The 12,691-nt window shown below is 35.2% G+C and overlaps 1 protein-coding gene across 1 annotated transcript; it reads left to right on the top strand.

Annotated features, from left to right (window-relative positions):
• Positions 1–475: 475 nt before the first annotated feature.
• On the top strand, positions 476–4,566 carry LOC116018100 (protein disulfide isomerase pTAC5, chloroplastic). Its single transcript, XM_031258601.1, has 7 exons — positions 476–936; positions 1,245–1,454; positions 2,026–2,121; positions 2,253–2,387; positions 2,862–3,108; positions 4,126–4,163; positions 4,251–4,566. Exons 1-7 carry the CDS (start codon positions 538–540, stop codon positions 4,350–4,352), a joined length of 1,227 nt encoding a protein of 408 aa, XP_031114461.1. The 5' UTR covers positions 476–537; the 3' UTR covers positions 4,353–4,566.
• Positions 4,567–12,691: the final 8,125 nt, after the last annotated feature.

Below are 12,691 nucleotides of genomic sequence, written 5' to 3'. Positions count from 1 at the left end.
CTAAGGTTTTAAATATGCGCATGCATCTAACGGCAAAGCATAATTTAATTAATATTAAGCCCTAGTCTAATCATTTCAAAATAGATGAAATTTACCTTTTACAGCCGCCGTCGGTTGCTGAGTTTGGTCTAGTTGGTGTACATTCTCTTCAGACGTCATTGTTGTGCTTGCTCAGGTTGCTTTGTTCTACGAAATTCGTTGATGGCAGAAGATGAAATGCAAATTGTTGTGGAGAAGATGAGAGTAAGAACGGTTGTTTTTTTTTAATATTTTTTGTTTTACTAATTTACCCCTTAGTGCGGGAAATTCAATCAAAATAAGTGTACCTTCTATATTAAAAATCAACAATTGAAATCAAATGCAAAATTAAAACTAATGGCGCAGATCCACGCCGCACCTGGCACTGCCTACCGGCTACCGCACCATAACACAATTCTATATATAACGGTACTAAACTGAAAATCTGCGCCAAAAATATCTTGTCTTCCCCTGTAAATAAACTCTCCATCCCTTCAGGGGCCGTTTCTCTCCACATCCATGGCGATTTCATTACCAGTGACCTTCAGCTTCAATACCATAATACACCGAAAACCGCAATCTTTATCAGAATCAACAACAAGAGCTCCGTTTCTCTTCAAACCTTCGCTTGAAATTCTCTCGAAATCTCACATTTGCTTCGCGTTGCCTCCCTCTAACAGCGGAGACAGCTCGGGATTTGAGCAGCGAGAGGAAGCACGGTGGCTCCGGGAAGAGCAGCGGTGGCTCAGGGAGGAGCAGCGGTGGCTTCGTGAAGAGCGGCGGTGGAACGCTGAACGTGAAGCTCTTCTAAGAGAAATTCAGGCCCTGCAGCTTCAAATTCAGGAGCTCAAAAGTCGGAGCCCATTGCAGGAAGTGTCCGTCTCCGAGACTGTTGCTAATATAGTGAAGTTATTGCAGGTGAGGGATTAGCTGTTGTGTCCCACAATTTGTGCTAAATGTTTGCTTAATTTGTTAAATTATCCTCAGTATAAGTTCCTTTTTCAATTAGTCTCGAGCATCTGAATGTCGATTATGTTTTATCACTACTTTTTTGTTCGTTGATCTTTTTATAATTAGTAGAATATGAAGTCAATACTGTTTTGTTTTTTTTTTTTTTTTGGAAAAAAAATTGTATGCCTTTGACAATTATTTATTGAAATCCACATAACTTGTGAACTCTTTCAGTGGGGAGTACTCCTAATGATGAATCTTTTTGTTTGGTCTAGGTATTGAAGGAGGGTGACTTGGTTAACAATGTAAATAGAATTGCAGAGAGTGGATCAATTGCAGTGCCATTGGTCATGGAGGCTACAAAAGAGGAAGAGGAGGTGGTTATCAAGGAAATTGTTAAAGAAGTAGAGAGAGAGGCCGGGGAAGTGAAGAAAAGGAAAACTTTGAGAAAGGGATCTGAAGGAGATGATGTTCGGTTTATGCAGGTCTACTAACTAATGAATTTTGTCTTCTGTCAATTAACATTTTATTGTTAATCGTTTTGTGACTTTCTCCAGTACAACTAATCTCTTTGTAGTGTTTTATACTATTAATATAACTTATGTTTATATGTTATGTTATGCCTATGCAATCATGTGATGAGAGAATATGTTGTGTAGTAATGATCACAGCTGAGATTCAAGACATGAGAAAACTGCTCTTTAGCCACTTTATATATTATATTTTGCTGACTGATGTGCACATGTCCTATTATTTTATTTTTGTGAACACTGAAGATACTAGTTTGTAAGTCATTATATAAGAACCACATCTTATCAGATCCTCAAGTATGACACAATCTTTTGGTTTGTACTTCCAAAGCATTATCTAATTGTTGATTGTGAACTTTCTGATGTCACAAAATGCTATTTCGCATTTGCTTTGTAATTAAAATTAAGAAATGTCATTAACATTGTTCTTGCATTATCATTTTTATTACATAGATGTGTGTTTCTAACCACTTAATCTTTGTAATGACTGTTAATCCTTAATTATACTATTGTTGGATTTTTATAGGAGGCACTGCTAAAGCTGGGCTTTTATTGTGGTGAGGAAGACATGGAATATTCCACTTTTTCTTCAGGGACAGAGCGTGCTGTAAAAACTTGGCAGGTGAGATCTGAGCTTTCATATATAAGTATGAAATTTCAAGGAATGTTGAAAGTAAGAATTAATGTGAATTTCTATTTAAATGAAACCTAACTGTAATGTTAATTTATATTTCCTCTTTTCTGCTGCTTCAGGCCTCATTTGGAGCCACAGAAGATGGCATTATGAGTTCAGAACTTCTTGAGAGATTATACATGGAACAAACATTTGAGAAATCTGACTTGAGATTGAATGAGAATCCGGAGCAACATGATGTGAATTCTCTAGAGGTGTGTGAAAACAGAAACTATGCACTTCTGAACTTTCAGTAGTTCGGGCAGCTTTCTAAGTCTCAAACTCCAAATCTAAACAATAAGTTATAAAATGACTCCACTAAGTACTGGATAGCAACTTTCTTGTTCAAGAATAAATAGACCTGAGGTCTTTTTCACTGTTCACATGCCTCTCTAGGGTACTATATAATGATGAAAAGAGTTCACTTCAAGAATAGGAGTGTAACCACATAGCACATAGTTTGAAGAGAAGAATTATGCATAATATCTTATAGAAAAATGTCATCCCAAGAGTTGTCAAACATGTTGCAACATAAATCCATTAACAGAAACCAAAGGAGTGATGTTGCAATATTGATTCCTCCCAAGAATTGTATCAAACATGTGGCAACATAAATCCATTTACAGAAATCAAAGGGGTGATGTTGGATTTTTGGGTTATGGTTATTTATTGTATCCTTTTATTATCAGGCACGAGCAAATGGAGTACCAGTTGCTTCTATAATGGAAATATCAGAATTTGAGCAGAAAGTTGTTAAAGAAGGTGACACAGAAACTGATATTACCCAGCATCGGGTGTTTCTACTTGGAGAGAACCGGTGGGAAGAACCATCGAGGCTTAAGGGAAACATGCAACCAGCTCCAACCAAGAGTTCAAGTGGCAAGGCAACAACAAAGTGTCTCTCTTGCCGTGGAGAGGGCCGCTTATTATGCATGGGTACTTTTCTATTGTCTTGTATTTTTCTCCCACTCGCTTTTTATGTTAATTTTGTTGGAATATTAAGTTGTTTTCTAAAACCACACTTAAAATTCCGCTCCCAGTAATATAAAACCACCAAATGTGACGAGTCTTGATTTTTGTAAATGTGGGATTAATATTTATAAACTTTAGAAGGATCCTCTTATTTATTACATTTATGTGTATGGGTAAATGTGGTGGGAGGGAGATGTTTTCTTTGATAGAAAACTGCTCTTCTTTTGAAAACACAATACACAACAACAGATAAGGATCACAATGTTATAATTTTCGAAGTATTAGAAATATGGAACAAAAGTTGCATGTGCACTGAGCATTGCCTGCTCAGTTAGAACTGTTTGGGCTTCTTTCATCAATCTCTGGAATATCAACTAAATGCTCTTTGAAAAGAATCTCGTCACCAGGATTAAAGTATTGCATCTGCCATTTGTTTGAACATGAGGCACCACCAATGATAGAGGTAGTTAAGATGGCTCTGATCATTATCAACTACAAATATACTGGCACTTTAAGATATCGAAATTTTAAAAGAGAAAATTGCATTTTTGGTCCTTCAGTTATACCCGTGGTACAAATTTAGTCCCTGAGTTATATGCGTGATCATCTTTAACCCCAAAGTTCTGTGCAAAGTGGCAATTCTAGTAACTCGATGACTATTTTTTGCCACCAATATATCAGTTAATAAAGTGGTTTATTTGGTCATTCAGGACAAATCCTCACTTTGCTTACAATTTTCCCATTTAAAAAAAAGGCTCTTAGCACTATAATTATGTAATGAAACACAAGTGAGATGCCTTCCACATTATACTTGGTGCACTGCTCTGCTGGAGTGGAATGACAATGTTAACTTTTGTCATTGTTTTTCTTTGACTTCACATAATTTTGTTTCATTTAAATAAACAATCCAAACTGCAAGGGACATCAAGACATGGATCTCTACATTGTTAATGTGTATAAAAACATATTCTTCTTTTGCAGAATGTGACGGAAGTGGTGAGCCAAATATTGAGCCACAGGTACAGATCAATATTCATCATTTTATACCAGTTTATTTTTAGAACTTGTATTAAGAATACTAATCTGGAGTTTATTATGTCACTCAGTTTTTGGAATGGATAGATGAAGACACAAAGTGTCCATACTGCGAAGGTCTTGGATTTGTAACTTGCGATGTATGTGAAGGTAAAAAGGTGGTTGAGACATGATACATGTATTGTACTTTCCCTTTTATTTCCTTTTTTTTTTTTTTTTAAATCCTTCTATCCCATTTTTCTTGTGTTGGTGTAGAGGAAGGGGAATTTGGTAGATAGACAGCAAAGCACATATGTATATGTAGTTTAATACAAAATTATGTTTAATGTCACAAATAGTATTCATGTACACAAAAAAAAAAAAAAAGAAAGAGCGTAATTGATCTGAGAGATTGTATTTAAATGGTTGTTTTAGTTTTGGTGAATTCATTAAAAAGAAGTAAAGAACATTACATAGCAGCAGTAAATTTTTTCAGGTTGGAGATCTTTAAGATGAATTAGGGAAGCCAAGAAACCATTTGCTCAACAATCCTAGTTCCACTTCCTACCTTAGCTGTGACTGTTAATGTCACCAGCTGATGATCATCCACAGAGACATTGGCAACCAAAACCTCTGCCTAGTGCTTCTCAAAAACCATGAAAACATTATTGTTGAGTTTGTCTCATATAAGGAATATGAGTGGAACAGATTGGGTTGGGCCATGATAAAGGGTAGAGACCTATAAATACATTGTTGTATCTCTAGGTGTGGTATCACCATCCTAATTAATAAAAATATAGCTTCATTCCTGTGGATGTAGGCACTTTGCTGAACCACGTAAATCTTGTCTTCTTTACTTTTTATCATTATTATTGTTTCTTGTTAATATACAGTAAACCACGAGTAACCTCAAAGAGGATCACAAAAAAGGCCAGTCTATTTTGAGATTGTCAGGTTAACAGAGGAAGCCCTGCTTGTGTAATGAGATGAAACTGGCTTTGCCAAGTCTTGCAGTAAGTACTGCTTCTGATTCTCCAACCTATCCTTTTCCTCCTAGAGCCGTTTGATGAAGTCAATTGATCCAGAGTATCTGTTCTCTTGAAACCTTGAATATTTTCACCCAAAATTTTAGTGAACAGTAGAAGGTTTAGGAGATTGCAAACATGCTTGAATAACATGCAAGTATAAAGAAGCAAATTTATTCAATATGAGACAATCTCAATGTCCTCAACTGACCCCACTCCCCTCTCCCAAACACACACACTGATATATTCAATATGTATACAATAAGGGTGCGTTCCTTTCATATTATCATATCTCTTGATATTACATTCACGCCTCTATAACGAATAGTTACCCAAACATTCCAAAAGTACAAATATGAACACGAAGAAGTTTAATTTGGTTAAAACTGCTAGCATATAGCATAAAGAAATTTCAACCATAGAAAGACATGTCTTTTAAAGTTTAAATTAAAAGAAATGAGCAAACAATAAATCACAAATGGAGGATGCACACAACACAATAAAAATCATATGAGAATCGAACGCAGATAAAAAAAAAATGATACCAAATTCACAGATTGAAGATTTAGAAAATTGGAAGGGACCTTAGGGACGAAGATTTAGCAAAATTGGAAGGACAGCCTAGGCTGCGTCACTTAACTTGGAGAATGTCTGCATAAAAATATTTGAGTGATAGCATATTGATAAGCATATTGCTTTTGTTGTAAGCTCAAATGTATTAATAATAAAAGAGCTTTAGCAAATGATGTATTTAGTGATTGGAAGCATAGTAAGAGATTCAAAGAAAATGAAAATAATATTTAGCATATGACTAACATGACCTCTTGGAATGAAGTAAGAGTAAGATTAAGTAATAATTAAATAATTGATAAAGATTTACAATATGGAATTATGAAGGAAAAGGAATGTTGAAGACAAGTTTTACTACAACAAATAGTTTCTGTTGTAAAATGTCTTGCAAAACATAATTTGAATTTTCAAGTATTTAATGAAAAACTTTATCACGATAATATTGTAACTTTTTTGTGATTGATTGAGACTATTGCTGAATTTGATGTGGTAATGCAATATCATATTAGATACATTCAGAATAATGAAATTCATCATCATTATATTGGTCACAAAATTTTAAATAAGTTAATTTCTCTTTTGGCACAAAGTGTTAGAAATTCCATCATAAATATTACTTTGTCTGTCTTATTTTACTTGTCATGTTTATTATTCATTAGTCAAATCAACTCTTTCTCTTTCACTTATTATCTTATCATTTTTAAATTTGATTTTTTAACTATTTAATAATACTTTTGATGGAGTTTTTAAATATATAAATTTTATATACTATTACTCAATTACTCAATTTAGTATTATAAAAATTGAATTATAAATAACTTCAATTAAGCTTCATTAACCGAATCAGAAACATAAAATGGGACTGAGAGAGTATTAAAGAGACTAAATATTTTTTCTATAATTCTTGATTATATCTCATATGTGAGTGATTACGGATAAAAAACAAATGAATCTAGAAGTATGGCGTGTTAATACTTCTAATAACAATATAAAGAAAGAAGAGTTTTTTTAGACTTTTTAAAAGTGGATGATACATTTCGTTTTAATATTTTTTTTGGGAAAATGGTCAAACTTTAACTAAAAAGTCAATTAACTCCTCCAACTTTTTAAAGGTGCAATTACACACATAAACAATTCATTTTGAAGTAAAGAAGCCCAACAACCAGTAATTGACCTACTATCACAAGTCATTAAAGATCCGGCCACTCTCCGGCGAAAATTTCAGGCGAAACAATGACCGACGACCGGCGAACGGTCGCCGGTCACGGAGAAATAGAACAGAAGGCAAAGGGTCGCCTTCTCGCTAGAGAAGGAGACCATAGTGTCGCAGGTGTCGCCTTCTCGCCAGGCAAGGCGACACCATACTGTGGCCTTCTCCAGCGAGAAGGCGAACCTTCGCCTTCTGTTCTATTTCGCCATGATCGGCGACCGGTCGCCGGTCACTGTTTCACCTAAAATTTTTGTCGGAGAGTGGCCGAATCTTTAATGACCTGTGATAGCAGGTCAATTACTAGTTGTTGGGCTTCTTTGTTTCAAAATGAATTGTTTATGGGTGTAATTGTACCTTTAAAACGTTGGAGGGGTTAATTGACTTTTTAGCTAAAGTTCGAAAGTCTATTTGACACTTTTCCCTTTTTTTTTTAATGAATTGATAGATACAATTACTTCTCTTGATCTTAATATTGATAATATGAGGGGTTGAGGTTATTGCAACGGTTGTAATATGAAACGAAAAAACTAAGTGTTAAAAAGTAATTACCTTAAATAAATTCAAGAGTATTGTATATTCCATTGTACTTGACAAAGTACATAGCCTTAAGCCTACTATTAGTGATATGTCATAGTTTTGTTTTAAAGTAGTTTCATTTTTTTTAGGATTTTCATATTCTTATATATCCCTGCAATCTGTATCTTTGAATAATCTCATTCAATACAATTCATGCTAATTATTATTTATAATAATTGTTGCCGATCCGGTGATGGGGTTCCAGAAAACAATTTGTATTAGAAATTCTTGCTAGGCTTTAGTCTATGTTGAAATTCACAATTTTGGGACGTAAGGTTAAAATCCAGAAGCAACATTTAAATCCAAGAAGTTTTTAATTTGCGAGAAGGAGCAAATCCAATTTCATCCAAAGCCAACGATTGTTGCACTGCCTCGACATCGTATAATAATATTCAGCGGCCAATTCATTAAACACAAATAGCGCAACACCATCATCAAGACCCACAGTGTGGCAGCTGGAGTCGCGACCGACACAACTTTAATGTTCAGTGTCAACTTTGTGATGGCTTCGATCACGTGGCACTCAATTGTTTTCTACGCTTTAGAAAACAGTGTTTCGTTTGTTATAGTTTCGATCATGTGTTAGCCAATTGTCTTCGATGCTTTGATGTTCAGCGCCAACTTTGTAATGGTTTCGGTCACATGACAGCCAATTGTGTTTAATGCTTTGAAAAATTGTGTCTCATTTGTGCTAGTTTTGGTCATCCTCAGGCTAATTTGGTGTTTCAGAATGGTTTGGGTGCCTCATCAAATTCTCAGACTTGGTTATCAGATACTGGAGCTACACATCATACAACTTCGGACATAGCTGCCCTTTCTACCTCGGAGAAGTACACTGGTAATGACACTTTACGTGCCGGTGATGGTATGGGCATGTCTATTAGTCGTGTTGGTCATGCTACTTTTGATACCCCGTCTAGGTCTCTTAAGTTATCTAGTATTCTCCATGTTCCTAGTTTATCAACATCTTTATTGTCCGTTCAAAAGTTTGCATCAGATAATAAAGTGTTTTTTGAGTTTCACCCCTCCTTTTTTGTTGTAAAGGATATCACCACCAAGGAAATCCTTCTGCAGGGCAGTAGCTCTGAGAGCTCTATACTCTTCCTAGTCCAGTTTCCTCTCCTTCTGCCTTTCTGTTAGCTCGTGCTTCTGCGTCTGTTTGGCATAACCGACTAGGTCATCCTCATCATCATTTCCTTAGTCGCGTTCTTCAGTCATGTTTGGTTAGTGGGCCTAAAAATAATATTCATGATAATTCTAGTTTGTGTAATGCGTGTCAATTGGGAAAATCTGCGCGGTTTCCTTTACCACGTGTTGAGTCATCTAGTTTGAATATTCTTGATTTAGTATACACTGATATTTGGGGTCTAGTTCCTATATTGTCTACAAATGGCTATCGTTATTTTGTCATTTTTGTTTATGATTACTCTCGCTACACTTGGTTCTTTCGCATGAAACTTAAATCTGATCTCTATGCTATTTTTGATAGGTTTCGTACCCTTGTTGAGAGAGCCTTTAATCGAAAAATAAAATCTATTCCGTCTGATTTGGGAGCTGAATACAAAAAGCTACATCAATCTTTTGTTCAGTTAGGGATCCATCATAGACAGTTTTGTGCATATACTCATGAACAGAATGGTCGTGTTGAAAGAAAACACAGACATATAGTTGAAACTGGTCTAGCACTCCTGGCTCATACCTCTGTTCCGTCTAAGTTTTGGGATTATGCGTTTGAGACTGTTGTATATTTAATCAATAAAATGCCTTCATTTGTGTTAAATAACTCCAACCCTCATCTTATGCTGCATAAATTCTCTCTTTCATATTCCTTTCTTCGTGTCTTTGGTTGTCTGTGTCATCCTCACTTAAGTCCATATAATCGTCATAAAATGGACTATAGGTCCTCTCCTTGTGTCTTTCTAAGTTACCCAGACTCATTTAGGGGGTATAGGTGCATGGACTTATAACAGACTAATAAAATCTATGTATGCAGGCATGTCAAATTTGATGAAGGGTTTTTCCCTTTGCTACTAAATCCCCCTTGCAGGTGGTACCACACACTTGTGATACACCATGGGCCGAGTCTGTGATGACGTCTACCTGCCACACCATCACCATCCGTACCTCTTCCAACTGCTCCTCGCCCACGTGGCAGATCTGTCCGATCATCAATTCGTACTCACTCCATGTATACTCGGAGCCAGTCTCAGGCTCCCCATACAGCTCTAATTGCTCAGGTTTGCCCCATTGAACTCACTTCTTACACTCAAGTAGTTAAGCACACAGAATGGCGTGAGGCAATGGATCAAGAATTCAATGCTCTTCTTCAAAATCAAACATGGTGTCTTGTAACTTATAGATCTGATATGAATGTCATTAGATGCAAATGGGTCTTTCGCACAAAACAAAAGGCTGATGGTACAATTGAGAGACACAAGGCCAAGTTAGTAGAAAAAGGTTTTAATCAGGTTCCATGTCATGACTTCTTTAATACATTCAGCCCTATGGTCAAACCCACTACTATCAGATCGTTATTGTCTTTAGCTATATCCTCTGGTTACGTTGTTAGATAGCTTGATGTCCATAATGCCTTTCTAAATGGAAATCTGTCTGAGACTGTGTATATGAAGCAACCCCCTGGTTATATTGATGCTTAGCATCTCACTCATGTTTGTTTGCTTAAACGTTCGTTGTATGGCCTAAAACAGGCTCCTAGAGCTTGGTTTAATCGTCTGCATTCCTTTTTACTTTTTGTTGGTTTTCAAGCATCCAAAATAGATGTGTCTCTGTTTTATTACTCACAAGATTATGCTTACGTGTTCCTCTTAGTCTATGTTGATTTGACATATTTGTGATGGGGAGTGATCTAGATCTTGTAACTCATTTATTATCAAAGTTGTCTGTTGTTTTTAAGATTAAGGATCTTGGTGAACCTAGTTTCTTTCTTGGTATTGAGACAGTAAAATATGATGGTGGGATACTACTTTCACAAAAGAGATATATGACTGATATTTTGAAACGTGCTGGAATGGCAGAATGCAAAGCATTATCTACTCCTATCTTTGTTTCAAAATCTATTCCTTTTAGTGCAGACTTGTATGAGGATCCTACCCAATATAGGAGTTTGGCAGGGGCACTACAATACTTGACTGTCACGCACCCAGATCTATCATTTGTAGTCAACCAACTGTGTCAACATATGCATGCTCCTAGAGTTTCACGTTAGGAACAACTGAAACGAGTATTGAGTATCTAGAGGTTTGCATGCTTTCTCCGATTCTGATTGGGCTGGCTGTCCTGAAGACTGAACGTCAACTAGTGGTTATGCTGTATTTCTGGGGTCTAATCTTGTGTCTTGGGTCTGTAAGAAATAAAGAACTGTTGCTAGATCTTCTACTAAGGCTGAGTACAAAGCACTAGCAGATGTTTGTGCTGAAGTAATTTGGATTTTGTCTTTATTACGTGAGATCAATGTCCCCAATATTTCTATTCCTAAGTTATGGTGTGACAATCTTGGTGCTACTTACATGTTTGAAAATCCGATTTTTCATACGCGTACCAAACATGTTGAGATTGATTATCACTTTGTTAGAGACAGAGTTGCTTCAGGAGATATTCAAGTCAACTTTATTTCAACCAAATATCAACTTGCCGATATCTTTAGTAAAGTTATGCCTAGTCCGAAATTTTCTTTTCTTAGAGACAAGCTACAGGTTACTAGCTTACCATGTGCTTGAGGGGAAGTATTAGGACTCTATGTATTTGAGTTAGATTATGACTCTCTATTATAGGCTTCCTGTGATTCTCCTATTCTAGTCTTCCTAGGATTCTCTCATTATATATATAACCCTGTAATCTGTATCTTTGAATAATCTCATTCAATACAATTCATACAGTTCTCATGAATATATCTCAATTTTTTTGTTTAAAAAAAAAAACTCCTCAAATAAGGTTGGATTTGTTAGAATTATCCAAATGTAATAATGATGTCAAATCTTGGGATGACATTTTTCTATAAGATATTATGCATAATTCTTCTCTTCAAACTATGTGCTATGTGGTTACACTCTTATTCTTGAAGTGAACTCTTTTCATCATTATATAGTGCCCTAGAGAGGCATGTGAACAGTGAAAAAGACCTCGGGTCTATTTATTCTTGAACAAGAAAGTTGCTATCCAGTACTTAGTGGAGTCATTTTATGTTTAGATTTGGAGTTTGAGACTTAGAAAGCTGCCCGAGCTACTGAAAGTTCAGAAGTGCATAGTTTCTGTTTTCACACACCTCTGGAGAATTCACATCATGTTGCTCCGGATTCTCATTCAATCTCAAGTCAGATTTCTCAAATGTTTGTTCCATGTATAATCTCTCAAGAAGTTCTGAACTCATAATGCCATCTTCTGTGGCTCCAAATGAGGCCTGAAGCAGCAGAACAGTTCTCATGAATATATCTCAATTTTTTTGTTTAAAAAAAAAAACTCCTCAAATAAGGTTGGATTAAATGTAATAATGATGTCAAATCAAAGAATGAAGACAACTTACTCAGGGCACTTGATAGTTTTGAATTTTTACTTGGAATTCTTATTTAGTATGATATTTAAATTGTTATTAACATGGTAATAAGTAAAAAGTTGCAATCAAAATTTATGTGCGTTGAAACTACCATAAACAATTAGGTATAATTAATATTTTTGAAAAATATAGAAATGAATTAGAGCTTGTTTCTAGTATGAATATTGCTAAAAACATTGCATGTGATATGAGCATATATCCTACATTTCTAATTAGACGTTGTATTATTAGAAAAAAAAAATTTAATTCAAATGATTTGGAAATGCAATGGAGTTGTATACATTTAATTAATTTTTAATTGTTACGGATATGTAAATTGCTTCATTGAATAATAGATTGAACAATTAAAGATATTTAAAAATAACTTTGAGAAAAAAAAAATTAATATTCTTATATGATTAAAAAAAATGAAGTCATTGGGTAATTATTAGGCTTATTAGTGAAAAACAACAATTATATATGTTGAAATTATAACGGTTAGTTTTATGACTTTTGGGCAGTCAATGCCAACACAACCGCTGAAATAATGTGTTTGAAATTTCTATTGGGAGTCCTAGTTACATTGTAAGTAGTGGGCTCAAT

The sequence above is a fragment of the Ipomoea triloba genome, chromosome 1 (assembly GCF_003576645.1).
Source record: "Ipomoea triloba cultivar NCNSP0323 chromosome 1, ASM357664v1".
NCBI lineage: Eukaryota > Viridiplantae > Streptophyta > Magnoliopsida > Solanales > Convolvulaceae > Ipomoea > Ipomoea triloba.
The sequence above is the reverse complement of the archived record's forward strand: the minus strand, read 5'-3'. Positions and strand labels throughout refer to the sequence as shown.

Excerpts from the sequence above, each read along its gene's own strand:
- LOC116018100 (XM_031258601.1), top strand. The coding sequence starts at position 538 with ATGGCGATTTCATTACCAGTGACCTTCAGCTTCAATACCATAATACAC. Across the intron at positions 937-1,244 it reads ATATAGTGAAGTTATTGCAG|GTATTGAAGGAGGGTGACTT; the intron begins GTGAGGGATTAG and ends TGTTTGGTCTAG. Across the intron at positions 4,164-4,250 it reads AGCCAAATATTGAGCCACAG|TTTTTGGAATGGATAGATGA; the intron begins GTACAGATCAAT and ends TATGTCACTCAG.